The sequence below is a fragment of the Larimichthys crocea genome, chromosome VI (genome assembly GCF_000972845.2).
Source record: "Larimichthys crocea isolate SSNF chromosome VI, L_crocea_2.0, whole genome shotgun sequence".
NCBI lineage: Eukaryota > Metazoa > Chordata > Actinopteri > Sciaenidae > Larimichthys > Larimichthys crocea.
Window position 1 is genome coordinate 22,582,750 of NC_040016.1, and position 27,277 is coordinate 22,610,026.

At 42.7% G+C, this 27,277-nt stretch overlaps 1 protein-coding gene across 3 annotated transcripts in view; it reads left to right on the forward strand.

The window, feature by feature from the left end:
- Positions 1 to 27,277, forward strand: part of mei4 (meiosis-specific, MEI4 homolog (S. cerevisiae)) — a 61,409-nt gene that overhangs the window by 20,557 nt on the left and 13,575 nt on the right. The window contains exons 5-6 of one of the 3 annotated variants that reach the window (XM_027279682.1): positions 14,133 to 14,370; positions 14,664 to 14,780. The exons of 1 other annotated variant lie outside the window; for it this stretch is intronic. In XM_027279682.1, the coding sequence (XP_027135483.1) occupies positions 14,133 to 14,345 (213 nt within the window). In that variant the 3' untranslated portion in view covers positions 14,346 to 14,370; positions 14,664 to 14,780. Of the gene's footprint in view, positions 1 to 14,132; positions 14,371 to 14,663; positions 15,802 to 27,277 lie in introns of those variants that run through there. One more of the 3 variants, XM_019275054.2, reaches the window with a different exon arrangement.

Here is a 27,277-nt window from a genome sequence, read left to right on the forward strand (position 1 = left end):
TCAAGGACACTTTGACACGTGGACAGGTGATTGAGCACCAACCCTGCGATTAGTGGACTCTACCTGCTGAGCCCCAGCAGGTGATCCACCCAGCACAGTGTGGGGTGTGTTCAGTCCGTTCGTGGTGCCTTCACTGCCTCACTTGAGTGACGTTCTAACAAGAGACTCCTCTTGATGCTGTAAAGGCATTCATGCATACATAAACATGAAAATAAACATAGACATGAACAAACAGTAGAGCCAACATACAGCAACATCTTTGACTTGACATTACCAATGCTGCGATTAACAATAACTGCTGTCTGATTATCAATAACTGATTAGTTTCCCTCTCAGTTGAAGTTGGAAAGTTGCCTCCGTTTCCTGGTCAAACTCTGTAGCTGGTTCTCAGCCTTCCTCTTGGCTCAAGTTGCCATCGAGAGCTTCGTCAGTATTTCTGCTGCTTACTCACCGGCTCTGCTGCCGTCCTCGGGGAGAAAGGAAAAACCAATAACACCTTCGCAGGGAAAACAAACAGTGACATAGTTTTCTTTCCGCTGTAGTACGTGAAGCACAGGGCTGACAGGTGAGGAGATAGTCGGTCCTTATACAGGAAGACCGGAAAGTGGGAACCAGAACAATCAGTGCACCATGCAGTTATTTCTCCAGATGTTTAAGTGTAATCTTGTTCTGGTCCAAAGACGTTTTAGGATGTTGTTGGTATCTTGTCTTTCTCTCTGCACAATCTTGACCAACTAGTTAACAGCTTATTGTGAAGACATCGCTAACTCGTCACAACCGTCTGTGAGACATCTCTGATCTGCTTCTTGTCACCTTAATGCTCGAAATGCAAATTTCAAGGTTGTTTTAAACTCTGAATAAATGACACGAATGGACCCAGATGGTTCATTTCAGTTGGTCTGCAGGAAGCAAGGCCCTGTCTTTTTATTGAATTTAGATGACTGAATGTGGGGAAAAATTCAGATATTATCTGTAATCATCATATTTTATAAGCGTAACAGCTTCCTTGCATCACTCAGTCGAATGCGTTCAGTCTTGAACCCTCTGTGAGGTGAATAAATCTGGGCCTTCTCCTCACAAACATTAGTGCTGCCTACATTATTACAGCCCTAAGAGCGAGTATAATTTCACAGTATTATATAATGTGCCATTCGGATCCTTTTATCATGTTGTTGTTATCTCAACAGTCCAGTTCCATTAAAATGTTGAGCAAGTTTTAAGTGGATTTCTGAAAAGTTAAAATTTCAAATATGAGTCAGTGAGTGTTATCCACCACTGTTACACTAATATCCTCCAAAGATGAGACAAGATAACTGAATTAATCGAGCACCGGCTCATCGTGACGTTTCACTGCTGCTTCCCACCTAAAATGTCTTTGTTATTATTTAAATGAATTTGTCTTTGCTGTGTCATTGTACACAGACAGAACCAGGATAACAGCATGGCAGGTCATTTTAGTCTGTTTATATCTTATATACAAAATCAACTGTGATGGAAACCGGGTCACCTCAAGTTCTTCTGAGCCAGACGTGTGGTCAGGTTCAGCCGGCAGCCTGTCCACAAAGCGAGGCACTCGGTGGTGGTCTCAGATGACAAACAAAGGTTTTATAACTTATTGAAGAACAAACATCAGTTATAATGTCGACTGTTTATGGAAACAGAAAATACTGATGAGAAGTTTGAAGTTTGAAGGTTAGTGACCTGAAAGAAGCAGAAGCTTTGATATCAGGGAGGATGTGAGTGAGGTCAGTTGAGGTGGTTCATGCCTGGATGCCTCAATTTAGAGGATCCAAGGCCAGATGAGCTATGTAGTCCCTCCGGTGAGATCTGGGTCTGCCCTGGTGTCTCCTACGCCCATAGGGGATCCTAATCAGATATTGGTGGACCATCCACCGGACCATCTAACGCTTCACTTCACTGTGAAATAAAAAAGTCCATCTTTGCACAAAAGTGTCCATAGTCAGACATGCAGTCAGTGGTCTGGTACGTCGCAATACTACTGACCCCGCAGCTATCCACTGGTTTATCTTGCACCACTTTTTTCCATCACTTGTGACTCCGAGATACTTGAACTCGTTCGCTTGGGCCAGCAACTCACTCCCAAGTTGAATATGTCTGTTTTGGAGTACAGTCGTCCCTCGCTATAACGCGGTTCACTTTTCGCGGACTCGCTGTTTCGTGGATTTTTAAGGGAGAACTGCACATGTGTTCTGCGTCCTGATTAACTAAGGGAGTACTGTACAAAATGCGTGTAAAAAGGTGTATACAAGTGTGTGGTTAGGGGTTTTACGGCCTTAAAACATGCAATAATTGTAAAACTTACTTCGCGGATTTCGTTTATTGTGGGTTATTTTTAGAATGTATCCCCCGCGATAAACGAGGGACTGCTGTATATGAAACACTCTGTTGTACGATGTGAAGTAATCCAGGAGCACAGCAATCATTTTAACTGTTAACATTCATTCCTTGAGTCAGACAAAATGTCTGATTCTCTGAGTTCAGCTTCTCAAATGTGAATATTTTCTGGTTTCTTTCGTCCTCTGTGACACTAAACTGAACATCTTTGTGTTGTGGACAAAAGAGACATTTAATGACGCCACCTTGGACATTTTTCACCATTATCTGACATTTTATAGTCCAAACAACTAACCGAGGAAATGATGGATAGATTATTCACCAATAAAATGAACGCTGCTGTTACATTTAATTTTCTTACTTGTGTACTCTCATTTTCTGTAGTAGTGGTGGCATTTTGGCGTGCAGAACTCAAATCAAAGACGCCCTTTATATTCTGACAGTTGTCTCTCAGCACATCAGTGCTCTCAGCAGGTATGTTAATAAATCCATGTCTAAACCTGAAAAGTGTAAAACACAAAGAAAAACGCCTTATTATCTCTTTACTTGTCACGTTAGTCATTTTCAGATGTTTTCTGGGGACGTTTGTTTTACGTTTGTCTTTTGTGAAGAAGCTCCGGTGGCATCTGTGCTGATTAATTAGCATTCTTTGACTCTCCGGTTGCCTGTTGTCGTCGTCTTTATCTGTCATCTCCTCCCACGGTGCTCGCCCGTCTCAGCCTTCATTAAAAATAATCCACTGCATTCACTCCCCGACTTGATCTCTGGTATCACGTGCATCTTGTGGACTTGGATGGATAAATATGTAGCCGGGCGGCACTGGTATCATCCTGGGCTTCTTGTGCGGGTTCATAACCTCAGGCATTCTGAATGCACTCTCTTTTCCTGTCTTTACTGACTTTTTCAATGGACAGAAACATCATTTAATGTCAGTGAGATGTGCCCCACATAAATGCGAGCTATAGCAATCTCAAGCAACTTGAGTAATGTCTGCCAGCACTTCACAGTTGTAGTCATAATGGAGCTACTATCTGACTGGCCTACAAATCCACTACGATCTAACTTTACATCATCCTGAGCACTGTGTGGAGACACACACACTGTCAATCGTCGCTATATTAAGACTGCAGAGCAGCTTAACTTTGGCTGCCACTGCTGGAGGAAATGTGTAATTAACTGAGCCAATATTTAGACTGATCATTGCCAAGCACATTTTAAGAGCAGGAATCTGGTCCAGGACAACATTATTTTTTGGCAGACACCTACACTGAAATCCAAACTATGACTGTGCAGAGAGACTGTCTACCAGTTTATCCCCACAATCCACCGATCGCACTGTCACTGCTAGAAAAACACAGCGTGTCAGCAGAGGAGAGGTAAAATCAGCACATAGCGGCACCATAAATTACCTCCACATTAACTTCATGTTTGTATTAAGAAGACTGAAGTTAAGTCTATAACAGCCAACAATAATCTACATTTATGTTTTTATTTTTAGGCTAGACACGAGATAATACAAAAATATGATGATCTTATAGACCATGATGCATTGAAGTGGATCAATCCCGGGTTTCAGTGCCCGTCTCCATCGGTGTCATATTCTCTGTGAGGTGAGCTCGGCTCTGTTCATGCAACAGAGTTGAAGAACGATCAGGTTAAGGGAAAAGGCGGAGAAACGGATGGACAATTAGTCGAGGATCAAAGCCGTCCTCTATCCTCATTAGCGGTCTAACCAGGATGGAAAATGGGACTGGTTGATCAAAGTCACTTTATTAAAGTAAACCTGGGAGCCTCTGTGGGCTTAACTGTCAAACTCACATGGTGCAAGTCATACAGAGATACACAAACACACAGACAAAACAGGTTTTTAACATCACTCAGGTGAATGAAGAGTCACTACCTGAATATTAAATCTTCTAAACGTCTCAGAGAAAAGCTGCACGTGTATAAATAATGTGAATCTTTGATCTTTTTATACCTGTAAGTTATTTTGTTCTCTTGCTTTAAAGTAAAACATCTTTTCTGCAGTTTCCTGGGTAACAACAGTGCTGTTGTGAGGTGATGCCGTGTAATGTGCACTTTGAATTCAAACAAAAAACATCCCGTAATTGCTCCTGAAGGTGCTGCTGTGAATGCGTATGATTGGTTAGCTCCTAAAACTGTTGGCACCTTGCATGGCAGCCAAACAGCCACCTGTATTCGGTTGTTTTGGGAATCCTAAATTGCTGCCGAAAGCTGCGTCATTGGTGTGTGAATGCGTATGAATGGTTAGCTTCTAAAACTGATGAGCAGTTGTACTGTAAAAGCACTTTGAGTGGTCAGAAGACTAGAAAGGAAATATTTAAGCACAGTCCATTTATAAATCATTTTATTTCCACTCATTCTTTTCACTGATACTAACTTAAAAAACCAAAGTAGTAATAGTCAATATTGATTACTAAAACTGCAAAACAAGATGTTTGTAGGAAATATCTGTAGTAAGTAAAAATGTGGAAGTAGGGCTCGCTCTAGTCTCTGTTAGTGGGTGAATGTTGTAAATATGTGGTTTGGTCTCTGGCTGTCACTTCAGCGGTGATAGAGCTGACCTCCTCACTGCTTCATGAGACAGAAGAAAATAATCATCTAACCCGGTGGACCTTTCTTGGGTTTCTGATGCTGAGATAAGCTTCCAGAACAGGAGAGGATGTGTGTGAAACAGACGGACCTGTGTTCTTCCAACCTCCTCGGGCAGTCGAGATGTCAAGATATGAGTTCAGAGAACGCCGACTTAGATGAGATTGGATTGATTTTCTGTCGGTTGAATCAGTGGATTGTCAGCAGACCGCCTTCAGGGGAACACATAAAACACTGCAAGAGGACGCTTGTACAAGACCGAGGCAAGCAAAGAAAGAAAAAATCAATTCCTGGAAGTTGTTGTCCGCTGTGGGCCTAACGTCTGGGGAAGGTGGTGTTGGATGTACGCCTGCAGCACACTGTGGTCGTACTCACTTAGGACCAGGACTTATTAGTACGTTGCACTTCAGAGAGTCATACAGGGAGTGTTGTACTAAAGCTGTGAGGACTGAAGTCTGTGTGAGGGAGGCCACAGGACCAAAAACTGTTTGTCATCAATACAAGTACTGCAAAAAAGCCATTATTTTTAATGTAAGCTCTCTGAGGAAGCCACTGAATGTTCATCTTAATCTTCATTGGAAAATAGTTGAACCAAACAGCACCCTGACACCTGTATTCTGTTGTTTTGCTTTAAAATTAATAAGAAAATTTAGTTTTATGACCTACTAAGGAAGATTAGATTAGAATAGATACTCTATTGATCCCTCAAAGACAAATTCTTATACAACCACACAAAGGTTTCATGGACATACAAATGTGGAGAGATGGTGGAGTGATGGGCAGCCACGTAGCGGCGCCCTGGGAGCAGGTAGGGGGTTCTGTACCTGTAAGAGCACCTCAGCGGTTTCCTCTTCATATCTGCGTAGGTAGAAAATGTCGACAAAATAAAGCATCTTGAAAAAAAGGTGTTGACCTAAACTCTGAAATAATTTCATCAGAATTACAAACATGGTAAAGCGGTGATACACAGAAGGTTCCAAGCTAGTTAGCAGCATTAACCTGGACGTAGTCTCCGTGACGTCCCCGCAGACTGTCTAAAACCTGGACGTAGTCTCTGTGACCTCCCCGCAGTCTAAAACCTGGATGGAACATCAGAGTTCATGACTGACCTCAGAAATAGGTCTTTAAGTACTCGAGTATTCATGCCCATTCCTCATAAGAGCCCTGTTAATTAGCACTGGTGGAATTTGAAGATGTCAGAGGCTTTTTGCACCGATGTGGATGACTGGACTGTGGTAAGGACACAACTCCAGGATCTGTATGCAGCAAAGAGAGTCTGACAGCACCACGGCCCAGATAACATCAGCAGCACTGAGATTATAAAGCTGTGCTCTGAATGGGATTTAATCGTCCATTTGATTGGACCTGGAGCTCGTTATTGTTCTGACCGGGTCATAGGCAAGCAAGACAGCCTGAAACTGAAGGAGGGAGACTCAGACAGATGAGTACGATTCAAAGTTTCTCAGGTGGAAGAAATACAAGAATGAAGGCATCAAGTGGCTGACAGACACTTCATGAAAAGGATTTTAACTTCAAACTAAATCACTGTTTAGGCCTGAAACTATTTTCTTCAGTTATTGTGGAGACTTCTTCTCTTGTCAGAGAATAGTCAAGAAGTGTTTCCAAGACGATGTGTTGGATGAGGTTTTATCCAACCAACAGTCCAAAACCAAAAGATATTTACAATAATAAACCTCAGAGAGAAGAACTCCTGAGAAAAATATGTTAGTTGATAATAGTGCGCTCTTTGATGCTGAGCAGAAACAGTCTTTGTTACTGCGTCATTATATTGACAGTTTTAAAAGATAAATGCTAATTTCCAAATGTTGGTCACCATTAGTCGATGTCGTAATTACAGGGTTAGAATAATGACAAACTGATTCTCAGGGTAGCTAATTATCACCTCGGCTGAAGGGCACAAGCCTCTGTGTTACCTGCAGATATTCAAAGACTCTCTGCAGTATCCCGTCGCTCTGCTTCAAAGCCAGAACTCATCATCATGCTCACCTGGAAAGTCAATTACAAAAATAACCTTCCCCTTCAACCTTGGCCTCACCTGAGCGCTCACGTAGCTCAGGTCGCTCATCGGAAGAAGAGGCGCTGAGCGTAAAAGTTCATTTTGACTTTGCAGGTTTGGCCTGGGAGTAAAGTGTTGTCCTGTAACTGGCGTGGAGGGAGACGGTAGTTTATCAGGATTATTAAAAGGCAGCAGCACATCCTGTCACTGTCAGCCCGAGGCCCGTCGGATCCCAGGGGAGTGCTAACGAGCCAACAGACAGCTCAATCAGTCTGTCCTGCTGTTTTTACCCTCTCACTTAGAACAGGATGGTCAGGATACATGCAGATGGACACGCTGCTTCATCTGATATCAGGCAGTGTTTACTGTTTTGAAACAAAAGTCTTGTTTGACTGATGACACGTTTTTATATCTGGCTGGTGTGTTACAGAAGTCAAGTGACCACAAAGCTGACGGCGTCCCTTTACTGTTACTACAGTCCGTTAGGATGCTTCACTCGTTAAATCTTCTGCTGGATCTGGAAGATGGATATTTCCATGGTCGGACTGACTGTGGGGAGCCTGACCCCCCACTGGCAGAGAGACAGTTCAATAAAATGTGGCACCTCGAGCAGTCTGGTGATTTTTGTTCTGCTGTTGCTTGATGAATCTCTCTGTATCTCTCTCTGAATCTGTCTGTATTGTGTTTCTCTTTTCCTTCATACAGGAACATTGATTTTCAAAAGGAAATCAAACAGAATAGACCATTGACATGATAGATATTATCTTACTTGTCAAGAGCTCCTCTGATTTTTAAACCACTGATTTCAAATTGTTTTCGGTTGACGTGTGACATGAACTATGTGCTCACTTTTCAGACAGACTTTTAGTGAACTTTCTACACCGTCTAAATTCTTATAACTTAAATTCTTATGTACCAGTATTTCTAATCAATGCTGAGTTGGACTGATTGTTGCAGCCAGCGAAGCTGCTCACTGCTGGACTGGAAGAATGGAGGTTAAAGACATGTCCAGAAGCTCTGTTGACTAAATGTACATTACCTACAGTTTGCTCCCTTTACTGCTAATCTCATGAACAAACTAAATATATACGAATTTCTTAAAATTAATCTAAAATTTGGGGTATCAGGTCGTCATACGAAGAGTCCATCAGCTCCCTCGTGGTGTCATGATTTTTATCTTGAGCGGTCAGCAGCTGTCAGCTCCCTGAGTAGTTGTACAGTTTGTGTATGTTCCTCACAGATGCTCCATCACAGCTCCCCTCTAGCTTTTCATCCCAGTTATCGATTTTTGCTGCATCGAATCACTCCATGGCTTCATAAATTCTTTGGCCATGTGAGTGCCTGGCAGGTTGGAGATGAAAGTGAGAATATCTCGGGCTCCTTCGTACCAAACTGAACCACCTTCCTCCTCCTGAATGCTGTTTTATGTTCTTGTCGAATGAAACTGATGGTACAGCCTTGTTTAGAGAGGGGATGATTTGCAGCCACATAGATCACAGACAACAGTAAATAATCATCCCACACACTTGAGTGAAAACTGTAGCTGGAGGAAGTTGGTTTAGGATTCCGCATCATTTCACCAGATAGCCAGTTAACGTGAGTCGAATCAGAGCAGTGACGTTGAAAATTTCAAGATGAAATGAAAGTCGTAAAAAGTGCTTAAAACCTTTTGTTGGACAGCCTCCTTCCCTGTGGTCATGCTGTATTTTGAAGCCAGACGTCAGTTGGCATTTATGAACCCTGCTCTGATTCTCTGCTCCTCCTCATATTTTTTCTTATTGTGCTTTGAATTACACTGTTTGTCCAGCTCAGTGGTTGTAAATGAAGCGTGTCCTTGAAAGAGCAAACTCCTGATGGAGGTTTATTTGTTCATGGTTTTTCTTGTTTTCAAAAATGACAGGATACAGATAAAATCTCAACATTTGGACGTCCTGGTTGTCCATCAGTTTAAGAAACGCACAGTGTAACCAGGCAGCAACCTCCGTGGCTGTGGAGGGCTCTTCTGAAAACCTGTGGGGATGTCACAGAGACTACGTCCAGATTTTAGACAGTCTGGCAGAGATGCGAAGCAGCAAACATCAGATTGTTCCAGTTCTTCTAAAAAGAAGACGTCCTAACCTGCATCAGCACCACTCTTCTATTTTTATGCATCCAGTTTTACACATTTGATTCACCGCCAGCCTGCTAAAATTAAGTGTGGAGAGTCTGGCTGACTAGTTCACAGTCAACATGGAAACTTGGGAGAAGTTTAGAGAGTCCAGCTTTCTGCAGCAAACCATGATTGAGAAACATCACATAGTATACAATGTATAGAAGGAAATTAGGGAACTGTTGGGAGTCATAAGTAAGTAAACTGACTACAAACTACATAGAAACAAGGCTGACAAAATGTTATCGCTGCAGCATCTTCTCTGTTTTATATCGTCGGCTTTTGGACTGTTGATTGGATAAAACAAGACATTTGAAGTCAACTTCTTGGGTTGTGGGAATGTTTGATGGATAGTTGTCATTATGTTCTGACATTTATAGTCTAAACTATGAACAACGAGTGATAGTTAAATAATGAATAATGTCAGTAGGACCTGACATCAGTGAGACGGATGATGTTTTGTTGGTACTCGAATCTTGTTGTTGAAACCCAGAAAATCTTCCAGTGCGCGTCGAGCTTCAGATGTTTTTCTGCTTTAAAAGGAGAAAATCTGCATATTAATTAATGGCAAAGCCTGCAAATAGGATACGCACTGTGCAGTCAGTTAAACACAAACCATGTTCGAAATGAATTCTTGCTGTAGTAAATCCCTTATGAAACACTTCCAGCGAGCTTTAATTCCCACATTTGCAGCTTCATTTCATTTCATGTTTTGGTGATCCAGAGACGTTCACAGGGGAGAAAGAAATCATTTAAATGAGAGTAAAAAAAGACTGCGTGTCCAAACATCCATGATCTGTGCATGGAGCTCAGATAATCATCTTTCTCATGATGATTTGCACATCACGCTGCAGTCTTTCCTCCTCGACTTCATTTAGACGACGATGTTCTATCCATCTTGTTGGCAGTTGCTGCAGCAGGCAGTGTGAATATCTGAGGCCTCTGTGTCGAGCTCTTAATATTAATAATAATATATAAAATATACAGTACACACCTGTAAGAGACAGCTCAAACACAATAACACACTCCAGCTGATGTATGAGTTATGCATGTGTTTCTTTAAATGTTGCATAAGTCATGTTTGAAAACACATTTTTCAACGTATAGAAATTACAAACCGGGTCTTTGAATCAATAAGCTAATATTCAAAGATGGATGACACAGCAGAGATGTCATCTCATGGCAAGCTTTCTGCTAATGAGCCATCGCTCCATTGACTCAATAAATGTGGTGGATGGAGAGGCTCTTGATGAAGAGGTAAACTGGACTGAGTCTGGCAGTAAGGATTGACGAAGTGGAATGTAGTTGGAGGTTTCGTTTATGAAAACTATCCAGCAGTTGGTGGTCCGAGCTTGCTTTTCTCAGCTGGCCAGATTTTCTCTAGTTTAGTGTGGTAATAAAATGTGTACCTTACACTGTTAACCTTTAACTAAACTGTGTTTTTTTTTGTATCTTGTGTTGGGTAGCGATAATGTTCAAGGCTAAAGTTGAGGGTCAGATTCCCATTACACGAAGATTCAACTGAAATCAACTGAACTTTAGGCTCGTCTAATAAAGTTGAAGGTTTCTGACTCTGAACCACTTTGTGTGTACGAGGATCTCTGACCTTTGAGCAGATACACTTGTGATTGGCATTCTTTGTAGGCGATAACATACCCCAGCTTGAGGTACCAACTTTGTGCAATACCACATCAAATCAATCACACTTCCTTCCGGACAGCTAGCAGCAATGTGATCTTTGGATGCGAGCCATCCTCGGTCATGGCAGCCGGGTACTTCTTCTTAATGTGGTTCTTCACAGTGCTACTACTGAAATGAAGAGTAGCATCAAACAAGCTGCCAGCTATTGAAGCCGGTCAGAAATATTCTCTGTCTGTTGACCGTTGACATCCCTAATTGGGGATATATGCTCAGTTGTCACACTGCTCTTGCTGGAAGTAAAAGCATGGATAAATTAAAGTTTCATCATCGTGTTTAATTCCTGTGTGAACTGACAGATCGAGCGAGTATCACTGGGTTTCAGTTGAAGCACTCAGGGGCAGTGCTGTAAACACTAAACTGACACATTAATAAGATGATCTGGGGAATGTGTTAGCATCATCCCACTGGAGTGGAGTTTCCATCAACTCGTGATAAAAATATCTGGCTCTTTAGCTGCTCAATGTTCTTCAGCAGCTGGTCTGCGTCTGTCTGCTGGGCGGCATACAGTGAATCTATCAGAGCTTGTTTGTTACAAACTGCTGCCTGCTGGGACTCGAACAGTAGAGTCGGTGGCTGTAAAATCATATAGCATCAAACTGATAGTGAAGCTTTTATTTAAAGGTAGGTAAAAAGTTAGACACTGTTGGAGTTGGTGACAAACGACAAACAGTGGGACACACATCTGACATTTTGTGCAAAGATCCAGTAAAATGTTATTGATTCCACTTTTCAGTCATCCATCGATGTCTGAAACAATCCATTAGTGTAGCCGGAGAAACTAAGTTTCCAAGAAAGGTGAGCTGATTTGTAAGATGTAAAGAACACGGTGTTCTCGCTCTCTAGAGCAAAGTGCTAAGTGCAGTCTTGACGTGGTCTAAGTGGTGTGTGTTGGAGTGTGTGTGCGTGTGTGTGTTCGGGGTTAAGTGTTGTTGTTGTCACTTTCTGTCAGCTCTCTGAAAGCTTAAGCCTGGAGGAATACCTGACAGCCATCTGGCGTTTGTTTTTCCCCGTGACATTTCACACACTCACATAACTTTCAAATGCAAAAAACACACACACACACACATTTACAAAGGCACACTGAAATACAGCCTGGAAGCCATCCAGGAGCGTCTGTTTATTTGAATAATTAAAATTCGGTTTGCAGTGCTTTGTGAATTTTATGCCTTGAACTTGACTCAGTGCGTGCTCTGAAAATAACGTGACGCAACATAATCTATCAGTCCATCATCACTGAGGGATTCCTGCAGCTTTATTTCAGTTACTCTTGCTTGGATTACACTGACAGAAATGCTAGGACGTCATGTAGTTTAAAGGACTTCTTGGCTGCTGTAAAAGAAGAAAAGCTTTCTGTGCTGGTTGACCCCGAGGATGTTGCAGGAAACTCTGACATATCCAACATGTGAGAGTTCAAAGCTGCTGTTGTGGAGGCTGCTTCTCTTGAAGATGTGGCCAGGAGGTTGCAATGGCAGCAAGCCAAGATCCTGTTAGTCAGCACCGAAGATGAAGGAAGCTCTCAGCATCGGGTTTGGTTAGCCCAAAGGCTCCAGCCTCCATGTAAGGATTTCCACTTTTAAGTGCATTTGCCAAGAAAAATGCCCAAGAGATTGTGTCAAATGTGTTAAAAATGCAGTCAGTAAATAAATCTACAAAACCTTTCAACAAAATTTAGCCTGGTGACATCAGAGTCTATCTCGATGTGCTTCCTCCATCAGTGATGAGGAGTTTCTTCCAGGTCCAGATGAGCAGTCCGTCCTCAGGGGGCTCCATCACTCCATGAGCATCAAACCAGGACAGGCCTGAGGGGGTCTGATGGAGTTTGAAGGGTCTGTGGTCCATGCTCAGGACTGATATGTTATTATTATGTGGGTCAAGGGAAACTAAATAAACTTTCAGACTACTTTTTCGCAAACCTGATCCATCAGTTCTGACTCCTATCAGACTTTATTGATCGCTGGTTCGGTTTCTAGCTAAACAGATGTCAACAGACTACTGGACACCCTGACTTGTTGTGTTGAGTTGTGCTTTCATCAGCCGCTCCAACAAGAAACTTAAATTTTGCCTGAAAGTTACGATTGCAACGATGATGATGGTTTTTCCATCCCATGTTGTCCTTGCATTTCCACTTATTACAATGCAAACCATAGCCTAGCACAGGGTTCGGCAACTAAGTTTGGACGCGGGCCAATTTTTTTCCTGACAATTCCATCGCGGTCCATGACCATGCGCGGGGGGGGGGGGGTTCTGCGTCCTGATTGGCTGAGTGAGAACCGCACGTGTGTTCTGCGTCCTGATTAATTAAGGGAGTACTGTACAAAATGCGTGTAATAAGGTGTATAAAAGTGTGTGGTTAGGGGTTTTACGGCCTTAAAACATAATTGTTAAACTTAAAAGATATATTTATATATATATATATATATTAAAATAAATCAACGTCATCTAGCGGGCCAGATATAATTGATGGCGGGCCAGTTTTGTCGTCGTACAGAGACTCACTCGTAGCACCTCGCTCTGAATTCAAGGTGGCGATTTCATTGGCTAGATAGAATCACATGGGTAGTATGACTCTCACACGATTGGTTGGTACCTTCCAATGCTTGCTCAGTGCAGTGCTTGGATAGGGAAAAGTAATGTTACGGCATGAAATAGACTCGCCTGTCAAAAAAAAAAAAAAAAAATTCTACAATTAATCTCGGGTCCGGATGATATGGCGATCCGGTCCGGATCCGGACCCCGGTCCGCGGGTTGGGAACCCCGGGCCTAGCAAGTAATTCCTACTTTTCTAGTCCGCACAGCACTGTAACATCGTAGGTTGATAACTAATTTCATCCTGATTGAACACATTTACACTGTGAAAGCAGAAATGTTTGGGTTGATTATGGTCCTCAGTTGCCTCTTTCAACAGACGAAGAAAGTAGAAGTTATTCAGTCTCAGAGAACTCTGATTTCTTGCATTGTAATAAGTGGAAATGCAAGAACAACATGAGATGGAAAAACCATCATCATCATTGCAAACATAACTCTCAGACTTTCAGGCAAAATTTAAGTTTCTTGTTGGAGCGGCTGATGAAAGCACAACTCAGCACAACAAGTCAGGGTGTCCAGTAGTCTGTTGACATCTGTTTAGCTAGAAACCAAACCAGTGATAAATAAAGTCTGATAAGAGTCAGTGATGCGTTCAATCAGTTCAGCTCTGTGTTTGCAGCAGAATCTTGACAGGTGTGCAAAAGGTTTTTCCGTTGGCCACAAGGCAAACCTTCAAATGCATCAATAAGAGGATCAATCTGCTTTTGGCAGGTGTGGACAACTTGTGACCTCGGCTGGGGATTTTATCGGGCAGTGGAAGGAACACTTGGAGCAACTTCTGAACTCAACTGTCGAGTCATTTGTGGAGGAGGCCACATCAGGGAAAGTCTTGCTCTCATCTGCCAGAGGACATTGAGGTTGTCAAAAATCTCTGGGGGGGTTGACGTCAGTGTCCGGAGTGGATGGACAACCGGAGATGGTTGAGAAGCCTCTACACTGTTGCGTAAAGGTTAGGACGCTGTTCATCATCTGGTAGCCGCTCAATTATTGGTCTTTTCCATCATGACTTGAACAATTGCAATCTGATTTTTTGGTCTAAGTAGTTTGCTCAATCAGGGGCAGTCTGGTAGTCCCCATGTAAGTCCTTTGCATGATGTTTGAGCTGGATGAATACAGTGTCTCTTAACAGATGTACAAGACATTTTTATGTGACGGTTTTCAGAAGTCTGCCTTGATTGATTGTGTTGTGGTGTGTCTTGGAAGTGGTTATCAATGGACTCTAACATTGATGTTACTTTCTAGGAGTCGGACACCTCAGGACTCGAAAAGTTTCCCATGGACCAGTATCAAAACTCGTGCTACCTGTTCTGGATCCTGGAGGAACTCCTGCAGAAGTCAAAGGTACCGTACAGGGTGGAGGTTGGGTCGGAGCAGATGGGCTTCCTGATTCACCTGGAACAACGCGTTTTTCAATTGTCGAGGGAGTTTCCTTTGTTTTCCATCTGCATGTGGAGGATGGGAAGACTCCTCACCTCCTCTGGCAGATAGGATACTTAAAGTGGAAAGAACAGGGAGGCCTGCAATAAGAGGTTTGTTTTCCACTGCTGCAACACCAATGACCAGCATCTAGAGACACCTGTGCTGTTGCAGTTTGAAGAGACTGTCAGCTTCAATTTAGTCTGTAAATAACAACACAGAACAAAACATATGTAATGATGTTTTTAATCTCTTTACAGCCTTAGTGAGATTTGTATTTCCATGTCAGGAGGAAAATATTCCTCATAAAAATGTTTGTGCGGTCTTTCAGGCTTAGTTTGTTTTAATTTGTTAATTCTGCTAAGTGGTTTGAAATGCAAAACTGCACAACTGAGTGCAACAAATAAATCCAATATAATAGTCATCTACTGGTTCATTCCAGCAACAAATGTTTCTGTAATTGAGTAATCACAAAAGTTGCATCTGACTTGATGTTGAAGTGCTGCTGTTAATCGGGTAATGAGGCTGAAACGATCGCTGTTAAGTGTTACTACAAATCTGGATTCTGCTTTCTGTAATGGATCAACGAGGAGTGCTTATTTCATTTATGAGTAACGACTGAGGTTTTAAATATTATTATTCCTGGCTGTGGTGATGAGTAGCTCCCTGCAGGAGTTCAGTGCAGATCTTAAAATACTACAGAAGTGTAACAAAGAACATTTGGATCATTTCCAGTGTTAAAACTTTAGAGAACGATGTGATGAAACAGTAATGATTCATTTACAACACGGTATGTTTAATTGCACCAACTGTTGTTTGCGCTTACAGTAATTATACAAATATAGAAAAACAGAACGATGATAAAAACAACAGAAAGGTAAAGTAGAGCGACAACAATATGACAGACTGAACTGAATGCGATTAGCTGATAGTAAACCAGATCAATAATCAATATGCAACCAGTAACTAACAGCAGTCAACATTAAACAACTTTTTGTACTTAACAGTTACCTAGTGTTTCTGTAGCGTTGACAGAACGTTAAAAAATAAACATCAGTTTGAAGTGACTGTCAAAGATTTTCACGGGTTCATACATGATACAAACGTGCTGTTATTCTGAATATCATATATATGAATATAAACAGCTCTCCCTCGACTTCAATCAGGTGAGCTCATAAAAGTTTTTATGATTTTGGCATGAAAGGTTAAGAGGAAAAAAGAGAGGACGCCCCCGCCAGCCTTAGTGGAAACTACACCCGGACAGTGATGGACTCTCTGTTTCTTCATCGGTCGTTGGTCGGGCACCATCTGCACTCATGTTCTCTTCCCTGCTGCTTATTTGCTGTCTGCAATAATGGCCGAGACTTCACGAAGCGCGGCTAAATAAGTTTCCTGGTACGTCACAAATTACCAAAGGGCTCACGGCGGCCCCAGCAGCACCGATAGCCATCGCTCCTATTGTGTCTGCTTTGGGTTTGTGCTCCGTCTCCGTCTGTGATCTCCTCATCTTTCATATCCTGTTGAGAGCAGAGCAGGGATAGGCCCACGCTTTAAAAAATAAAAATGGACTGCTCGGACGCGCGCTGACAGTTAATGTGCCTCAGCGGTGAAGTGAATCTGTCTCATCATCCGGGGGGGATTGATGGGCGAGGACATGGAGGGTGTTGCGTCATCAGCAGAAAACCCTGAGAGAGTCTCAGTGTTGTTTCATCAGGAGACAAGATTAACATTTGGATTATGAAAAAACTAATTCATTGTTAACAAGAGAAGACCGCTGAAAGGCATCTTTATTTTTCTTAATCAACAAATCCCTAAACCAACAATCAGAACACGAATCCAAACCCTGACAGAGCTCGCTCCTCTGTGCCTCTGAGGGCTGCACAGTTAATCCTATTAAGATCTCATTTCTATGTGACAACGTTCCTTCGTGTTTCCATTGTATCAAACCGAGCCCTCCCGATGTCTCCCTGAGCTGTACCAACAAATGACGAGCGTTCATTACTCCACATGACAGAGTGTACCCAGGACGAGGGGACGGGACGTCGACGTGAATAACTCTGATGTGTGAAAGAGGAAGCTTATTAGGAACTCAGACACCGGATGGTGAGGAAGAAAGATAGATTTATCCTTTATGACAAAACTTAGATTAAAAACTGTCCAAAAAAAAAGTTGTGCAGTCTGTTTGAACAAACTTCTAAATGTGCACTATATTTATAGTTTTCACCTCTTTGAGTAAACCGCTGCCAACTGTAGCTGCTGTTAGCTATTGTTAGCTCAGTTTGTTAGCCGGGCTGTGAGCTCAGAGCACCGGGGGAGTGTTGGTGTTTGTACCACAGGCAGAAGATGTTTACAGGCCCAGCAGTCAGCAGCCTCTATGGACATGATGGCAGAGGAGAAGAGAGTGAAGAGGACGCTGACGGAGGAAGCTAAGAAGAGAAAAGGAGAGAGTGAGCGAGCAAGAAGCCGCCGGACAAGAGTAAATGTGGGACTGACTTTTAGTGGTTGGTGAGAGCTTGGTGAAATAAAAGGCTGAAAGACAGACGCCGAGCTGGGCTGACTGCTGCTGGACTAGGCAGTGATATCAGCTGCTGCTGGGGACCTGGTTGGTGATTGGCTGTTTGGCTGTGTTGTGGATTTTTTTCTGCTACTGGTGAAGAATGAAATAGAGACTTCTGCCGGCCGACAAGGTTTTATTTTCTTTGCAAAGAAAAGGTCACTTCAACATGCGAGCGGTGAAAGATGGAGAAAAGACCTCGAGCATGGGGACACCTGGATATTTATACCTGAGGGACGTCTCCTTTCGCATCCCTTTGTCTGCTCAAGGAGACGCCCCTTCAGGAAGTGTTTCCACACCCTTTTGTCTGTTGCAAGTATCGGCCCCGACCCCTCCATGACGTGTTTTACACCTGAAGTATCCTGCAGGATCTTGTGTTTAGGTGCAAAGTTGAGTCTAGGCATCACAGTTTACAAAGACAAAAGGAGCTGGTGTCCTACGTGAAGAAGGGGGGAGGATGTGCGTCTCAAGTGAATAAAACAAAGACATTGAATTTACTATTACAGCTGTTAGCAAAGTTGTTGTCTCGCTAGTTAAAGTAATTCAAGACGCTGCAGCCCGGTTAACAAGACCCAAGAGACCACACCGCCCCTAACCTGGCGTCCCATTTACTTCAGGATCATTTTTCAGAATCCTTCTAATTGTCTATAGATATCTCCCCGGTCTTGACCCGGCATATCTCAGAACGTCTGACCCTCTACAGAACCGCCAAACTCCTCAGATCCGACCTGTGGCTCTTTGCTGCATGTCATTCCCCGTCTCTCTCTCTCTCTCTGTCTCCACATCCCTGTCACTCTTCAGCTGTCTCTGTCAGAATAAAGCTCGAAAAGGCCAAAAAATAATCGAAAAAAAAAAAAAAAGGAGTACAGTAGCCGTAATGAGCCGCGTGAGAGAAGGTACAGTACGAGGACATAAATCAGCGAGGCTGCAAAGTGGCTCAGTGTGCAGAGTCTGCAGGAAGCGTGTGCAGATTGTGTAAATAGTGCTTCACTAAGGCGTACCACTCTGATGATTTACGAGCTCTCTGACTCCTTAAATCTACACGACCTTGATTGATATGAAAATTAATTTCCCATATGTTCAGTCGCTGTTGTTATAGATCAAAGATGGCTGCCCTCTGAAGGCAGTCGAAGGTCAACAAAGTCTGTTCAGATTAAAAATAAACCGTGTTTTTTTAATCAGCGCACACTTCCTCCTCTGTGTGTTTTTATGGATGATAAAAAGGGAGTTTAAGTGTCAGACAGGCCAGAAGAGTCGAGCTCTGTCTGCTCGGGGGTCGTTTGTATGCCTGAAGGTACGACAACAGAACAGACTGCAAGAGGCCGACATGATACATTCAGTGAAAGATCAGAAGAGATTTGTATTCTCAACTTGACGGCAGCGTGACGAGCCGGCCGCGTTCATGCAGGAATCCTGAACGTACGCAAGACCCCGCGATAAACTGTGTAAAGAAAACAACAGCTGACTTTGCTTCTCCGACGTGGAGGAGATTATAAAAAGGATCTGTTGTGTCATAAATTATTGTGTGGTGTTCAACAATTAGTCTCTCGTCGTTCATGTTGAGACCCTTTGATCGATTGACTGCTCACCTGGTGTGAATGGTTTGATTGATTAGACTGGCACCGATCAGCTCCGGTGACTGCGGCGCTTAGGTCCCCGGTGTGAATAAGGCTTTAAACTCTGCATGTCGACATAGTTTGAATTTAAAACGGAGTTGAAAGGAGGATTTGAAGAGTTTCATTTTTATCTGTCAGCCGTTCGGGTCAGTAAAGATGACTTCTTGAGGCTTTCTGACCTTGATTGATACACAAACTAATTGAACTTTGAAGCTCTTCCAGATGCTCGGCGTCTGATGTTCTGGATCACTGGCCTTTATCTGACAGCTGTTCCAGAAATCAACTGTAACCAAAGCTAATGATTTTATTAGCAGAGAGCAATTAGCACACCAAATTAGACCCTCGGAAAGATATTCATAACCGGTGGGAAAGGCCGATTGACATGAGAGAATGCCAGATGAAGTCAAAATGTGAAAAATGACCGTTCAAGAGAGAATAGCAAACACCCTGCTTGTTTCCTCCCTGACATGTAGTATATGAATGCAAACGATCATGGTGCGCCAGCAGATGTTATATCTTGTTTCTGTTTCGAGTCGAAGCACCAAATCACGATGGAGTCTCTCACTGTGAATGTTTGTTCGGCTGTTTTTCAGTTGTTCAGGGAGAGTTCACGTCAAGCTGAGCTGAGGTGAGAGTGGCTGCTCTCCCTGGTGATGTGTTGGAGCTTTGCTGGTTAGCAGAAAACTCAGGAGGAGCTCGTCATCTTGTTCTAACAGCTGACTGCAGCTTGTACTATTCCTCCCTGAACTGGAAACTGATCTGCAAATACTTCAAATATCTCCCGGGTTTGTTACGAGCTCTGCATCTTTATTGACTACAGTGAAATGTACCTTTAGGGACCAACTGTGTTAGCTCGATGTGAGATAAGCAACATCAGCAGACAGTGCTGAATAGGGTTGCAAAATTCTGGGAATTTTCAAAGTTGGAAAAGTTCCATGGGAATTAACAGGAATTTATGGGAATAAAATGGGAATTTACTAAATTGTAGGTTGGCCTTTTAACGGTGAACTTAAATATAGTTGTGGAAAAATATATTTTAGCATAATCTTGACTAAAACAACCAGATTTCATGCAGGTACACTTGAATATCTGCTAAGGTTTCCGATTTGGAATATTCCCAAAGATCCCAGACGTCATGTGACACAGTTGTTCGCTGTTAAAATAGATTCCAAGAAGAAAGTTCAGACTCAGATCTGATTGGTGTTAATGGTACTTCAGAGGTTTTTCAAAGCACTTCCACAAAGTTGGGCGACTCACAAGAGACTGATTAAAACAAAAAAACAAAAAATCAGGATTTTTCCTCAGACTCGACAAGTTCTGCATTCAAAGTCCTCAAAAGGTGCCAACGAAATAAAAATACAATTAAGGGCTCGCCATAAACTCCGAGCATGGATGTCTTAATGTTTATCCCTGTAGTGTTAGAGCCAGAGAGCTTTAATAAATCTGTTCTTTCCCAGGAAGAGCTATACTTCTTAAAACAGAAGTGTTGATGTTCTTCCAGTTACCTCCGTCTGTTCAACACTTCGAGTACAAACAGTCGGCTGCAGGGCTGAAGAATGTAATCTGCTTTAGCAAAGCTGTAAACTGGGGAAGACTTCTGCTCGTTCATCTTAATTTTACAGGTTCTTGCCTCACCGGGTGACGACGGCATTATTTTCACTTCAGCCACATTCAGTTTGAGACATGAGAGGAAATGCAGGAGGAGGAGGAGGAGGAGGAGGCAACATCCATCAATCTCAATGTGTAAAATGATTTTTCAATACACACTCGACTGAACAAATATCAGGACAGTCGGGATTTATGCTGGAAATCAGTGAAACATTATGTGACAAATGATGATGATTAATGGAAAACTTTGCCTGCACACTCACACAGTTTTTGAGCATCAGATAGACTTATTGTGAAGTCTGAACTTTACAACAACTCTATAACAACTCTACAAAAACTCTACAACAACTCTACAACAGAGTCTCGAAATAGTAAAAAACTTGCTTTGTGCCGCTGACTCAGATTTACACGGGTGCCTCATTAGTCAGTCCAGTAAACGGATGATTCTGTCTTTAATTCAGACTAATTTGACAGCCAGCGTCTGTCCTCCCGGGCTTCCTGCTGGCTGTCTCTTCGGTTCGAGCTTTCCAGAAACTGATTGTGGCCGTCGGTGCCAGGCGCTCTCTGCTGCTCATCAGCGACATTCATTTGTCAAGAACACGAGCGAGTAATGGACTCACGTTGTCAGGAAAACGCTTCCTCGTCAAAACTGGACATTGTCGAGTGAGACGTGTAAATGAAATTTCCATCACTGTCTTGATTCCACTGTGCACCTGAGCCTAATTTAAACCCTAACGAACAGGCATGGGCTTCACCTGTGTGCTTCAATTAGGTCCTGTTAGAGTAAGTGGAGGAAAAGCAGCAAAACTTTGATGTTTGGCATGAAATTCAGTACAATTCTGAAATAGTACATTGTGTGCCCAGCTTCACCTGAGCTGTCTGGTGAAACTAACCCGCAGGTTTCCAAAGAGCCGCTGTGAAGTTGCTTCTTATTTCGTTATTGAGTTATCAAGTTATTTCTAACCAAACGTTTTCTCACCTGTGAAGTCTACAGGATATTTTGCTTCATATTTCAATGTTCATTTTTTGGCACAACAAAAAAAAAAGTAATCCCACGCCTGTATGTTGTTAATTAACTTTTGCACGGTAGAAAAATGACTCTGAATTAGCTCCAGATGCACTTAGAGAACTCTGTTTTCAACTTTCCTTTAATGTGAAATGACTTCCAGCAGCAACAGATCTGTCAAAGAATTACCTCAGCCCAGAATGACCATGAGTTGATATTTTCCTAATTTAACATGATGATGCTAAAGTTCAGTTTTAATTAATTTTATCTTTTGCTTTGCATGTTGACCCCTGTGGGAGATTTTCAATGATTCGTTGGGAGCAAAGCGAACGGTGAGGACTCTCATTTTCTTGTGTTACTGGTTGGTTTGATCAAACTTCTGTCAGACTAATTCACTCGACAGTGAAACTTTCATGACTTCCCTCTGAAATATTCAAAAAATATGTTAAACTCTGGCTGCTGTCTGCCTCAGATTGTCTTCGTTCTGGAATGCATGGATGCCTTTATACATTCACCCTTGTAAAATCCTTTGTCATTCTTCTATTGATCACTTTTCACCTGCCGGGAAGGGCAGCCAAACAGGGTAGCACCTTGTAAAGCTGTAAAGTCAGTGACTTGTTGAGGAAACTGCAGCACAATGGCTTTCAGTGGTAGAAAAGAGAACAAGGGGATCAAAATTTTGACTGTCGCAGCAAGGAGTATCAATCAATATCTGTCAAAATAGGCTTTACTCTGAAGCTTTGCTGCTTTACAGTTCTCTGTGAGAGAACTGGCTGAGGAACCTCTAGCTCTTTCAAGTAGTGTTGGTGCATCGATTTTAGGCATTTCTACATCTGTTGGGTCGTGATGGCAGCAGGTTTAGCAGGGCGTTCCAGACATTCCTCTGCCCAGCAACGTTTCCAGCTCCTCCTGGGGGAACTTTCCCAAACTAGATGTTCTATGTAGTCCTTCCAGTGGTCTCTGGGTCTGCCCTGGGGTCTCCTCCCAGTTGGACATGCCCCCAAAGAAGGATGCCCAGGTGGATCCTAATCACGTGCCTGAACCACCTCAGCAGGCACCTTCAATGGTTCAGTCAGTTCTACTCCAAGCTCCTTCTGGATGTCTGAACTTCCGAATTCGTCACTCTATCTTTAAATGTATCTAAGATCTCATTTTTCCGGTCACTCCCTAAAGCTCATGACTATAGGTGAGGGTTGGAACGAAGATGGACTGGAAAATTGAGCTTTGCCTTCTGGCTTAACTCCCACTGCAGACGCCACACCGACCCGCTGGTCCATCAAAACACGACTATGTGATATTTGAACTCCTTAGCTTGGAGCAGCAACTCGCTCCCAACATTTCTACATTCTCACATCAAATGTCTGGGACAGATCAGATGTGAGTACACTTCATACAAAATGTTTCATCATCGAACAGATAGAAAATTGATGATCCAACAATTACTCAACTGAAGTCTTTCCTTGATCTGTGGCGACTTAAAAGTAGCTTATTTGTCACTTTGGACAAAAGCATCAAACAAACGAATAAACGTAAATGTTGTCATTCTCAGTCGGCTCTTCAGTGACTTCTCTTGTCTCATTAGCACTGGTCTCAGTCTCACCTATAACTGTGCTCAGGATAAATTAGACTCATGACACTTCTGACTGACCAGGATCAAGTTAGAAGTTGGAACGAATGGCGTAACTTGCAGTTTTAAAGGATAAAGCTGGCAATATTCTATATTTATCAACAAATCCCATGAAAAGACCAAAACTAACAATGTATGAGGCTCTTACTACTGTCTCACTCCGTCTCTGTGGCTCTAAGCTCCATGTGAAAACACCTCACAAATACATAGTTTGTTTTTCAGTAATTTCCTAAAAGAGCAAACATGACAGCCTTTTTAATTAAGTTCCTTCGTCTAGATTTCCAGTGCAGCATAACAAATTACTAATTATCTGCTCTGAACTGTCATCGCCACATTTAGCAGAGGGCTGATGCATGTTGATGAGCTATTCTTGTGTTCGAATGTCTGAATATAGTCATCCTGCCTCAGCCAGTCATCTGACGTACGAGAGCGGACTTGAAATGCAGTTCAAGGAGTCTTTGTGACATTTTGAGCAATCATGTGTCAAACTGTCAGAGGGCCTTAAAAGACGTGAGAGCGACTCTGTCAAGCGTCATTTAAGTTATTGACCCAGTCATCAGGCCTTTTCTTCGTTGTAGGATTGAGCTGCTGCAGACATGTTGGAGAATCTCTGTAACTTTTATCAAACTTTTGTGTTTGTTGGGTCATTTCTGAGCCATTGTTGAAATCATTTCTGCTTCAACAAGAGTTCTCTCCGAGGTTGTATGTACCATGACCCTGCAATAACCCTGCAAGTTTGAGAAGCTGGTCCACGACCAGGACAAAATCTGGTTGATCCTCCTGGATCTGAGGCTTGACAATAGGTCGGCTATAATCCAGCCCTGTGGCATGAGCTTTCCCCAGGAGGTTAAGCAGGTTTAACAGGTTGGGTACCTGAAAATCACAAAAGACTAAGACGCATCTGTAGAAGTCCAACTGGAATTGCATTACAAATGTGGCTTTTAACTTTTGGACTGGTGTTCTGAACAATGCCCAAGTCTGAGGCCATGGATCTCTGCCAGAAAATGGTAGGTTTCCCCCTTTGGGTTAGGAGCGAGTTGCTATCAGTGAAGAAGTCTTGTTGTCTTGTTCAAGTGTCCGTTACGTAGAGGACGTAGGTGGATTGGTACAGTGCTATATTGGAATTATTTAGCCGTTCTTATATGTACCAACACCCATGGTCATTTGATCAGGATCCGTCCTCGGCACCTTCATCCAGTCGGTAGGAGATCCCAGGGTAAACCCAGTCCTACCAAAAAGTGTTTCACATAGTTTGAATCATATATTTTCTATTTCACAGATGTTTCATTATCAGTGTCAGAATCAGTCTACGGTTTCCACAGAGTTTACTTTTTCGACGGCTCCTTTATATGAATACCAAATGTACTGTTATTATTCCAGTCATAGTGCGGCCTGCTGATAAGATAAATTAGTCTCCACATGTTCAGTTGATACTTTTCATACTTTCCTTATAGGTTTCTGTTTGATTGGCAATGATTGATAAACCAAATTCTGTAGAACTCAATTTTCTAGTCTTGTGCACATCGAGATCTTTGAAGGCTCAGACTTTTCTGAGGAGTGAAACCGTGTAAATGTGAAGCAGTGACACTCAGTTAATCACTGTCTGTTTGCTAATGAATTAGGACGTCCCTGTTTAAATTACCTGTAACGTCACTGCAAAATGACTCAGCAGGAGGAGCTTGTAAATAATGTTAATATGTGAGCTTGTCAAAGTTTTCTGCTTAGTGAGCAGTTTAACAAATTAGCATTGCACATTAATGTGTTTTTTTTTTTATTAATTGTTTAGTCTACAAGATGTCAAACTAAATTTCACCAAGCTCTCACCAACCACTAAAAGTCAGTCCCACATTTACTCTTGTCCGGCGGCTTCTTGCTCGCTCACTCTCTCCTTTTCTCTTCTTAGCTTCCTCCGTCAGCGTCCTCTTCACTCTCTTCTCCTCTGCCATCATGTCCATAGAAGCTGCTGACTGCTGGGCTTGAAACCCTCCTCTTCTTCTTCTTCTTCTTCCTGGTGGTCCAAAACACACCTGTGGTACAAACACTAACACTCCCCCCGTCGCTCTGAGCTCACAGCCTGGCTAACATGAGCTAACAGCAGCTACAGCTGTCAGCAGTTTACTTCACTGTCCATCAGGAAACTCTGTAAATCACAGAGAGTTGAGGCGGAGCAGCAAATATGATCCAGTTTCATTAAAATCAGTAAAGTAGTTGGTGCCTCACAAACTTTTTCCTCTGCTCTGCAGCCTGTAGATGTGAAGACTGAAAACACCATCTGTTTCGCCGGTGACTCACAGTCCTGCACAGTACATCCGTGAACTGTCTGCATACATTACGTGTTCAATGCAGAACGTTAGACATCTTTATAGATCAACAGCAGACGACAGTAACTGAAGGTTTACTGATGATTTTTACATTTCTTCTTCCACTTTTCCCGGAAAGTTTCAGTCAGTATTTGTAGAACAATTCACTGTGGGAACGAACAGAATCACTCTCTTTGTTTTCAGCATATTTTCTGTTTCAGTTTCACATTTGAGAGATAAAAATAAGACTAGACTCCGTGCAGTATCGGCAACTTGATCTCCCGTCTTCAGGTGAGATCTGTGAAACGTCCCCTCTCTCCCTGCAGTGTCCAAAGGTCAGCAGTAACACTGATTGTCTGAGTCAGCAGAGGATGATCCTTTTGTCTCTGGCTGCTTGTTTTAACCTTTGTTTTCATGGAGAAGTTTTGCTGAGCAGGCGTGTTATTCCTCAGAGCACACCTCTGCACGCTGAACACTAATTCAGTTCAGGATTGAGTGCCTTGTTAAAGTGTGACACCTCGTCCACAATGGAGGACGTTAATGCCTTAAAGGGACCATGTGGAGGTTTTCTTCACTGTCCGACCTGTGACGTCCCCACAGACTGTCTAAAACCTGGACGTAGTCTCCGTGACGTCCCCGCAGACTGTCTAAAACCTGGACGTAGTCTCCAAGTCTCCTTCATTGGTTTGGTCTTTCACTCTGTAAGAAAACAGATTTTTCATCTTCTGGCCTCTTTCGGTGGTTTTTGTCCTACATGTGTGACTTCCTTGAATATTTCCTTGTTCTACATCTTTGGCAGTGACAAAGGACCCCGTCCTCTGCAGTCGGCCGTCACTTTCTCATGTTTTACCCATGAGAGTCACATTTCTGGGTCTTCTGTGGCTTCTTATGACCATGAAATGAAAGTTTCAACACAAGGTCAAGCAAAACACTTGAGGTTTCCAGGAACATCGCATCAAACTTATAAACTGTAATAATAAAGCATAAATATTCTAATCTGAGCAGGTCTGTTTGGTTTAACCATGTAAAAACATAAACTACCTGCAGCAGCGAACATAGTCACAGAAATCCTGTTTGGGTTCAGTCCGAACAGTCGGTCCAGGCCTGACGGGCTTCACCTCTCAGGCTCCTCAGCCGGATAAAGGAGGACACAGACTTTGCAATCAAACTATAGCTTGAGGGAGCGAGGAATAAACTGTGTATAATTAAAAAGGATTTGCATGTGATTAGTATTCCCTGACATTGTCGTCAGTGACCCTGGAGGCTCGCAGAGCAACAACAGCGTTTGCAGATACATAAATTAGACTTTGAGAAGAAAAACAGCTGCTTGGGAGATTCTGTGTGAGAGCGCCGTGACACCAGGTGGGACTGTTCCTCCTGGGAAGGGTTAGAGATCGTCCTGAGGGGGGCCGGGGTCATTAAACCACCAAATGAGGTTCAAACCAAACTCATTTATTTAGTGGAAATACAGAGAACACACGTGTGACTGTCAAAAAGTCAAAAAACTGCTGAGTCTTTGCCGCCTTGACAGCGTCGACCTGTGAATGAATGCAGCCTTTGTTAAAGCCTCCGTAGCTGCTCAAGCTCTCAGATACTTTAGAGACAAACCTCCTTTTTTTCCAGACTGAACATTTTGTAAATCACCTCCTGGATTATGACGAATCTGTCCTCTCACTTCAGGTCTTTGGGCTTTCACCAGCTCGTTACAGAATCCATCATACTCTGACGT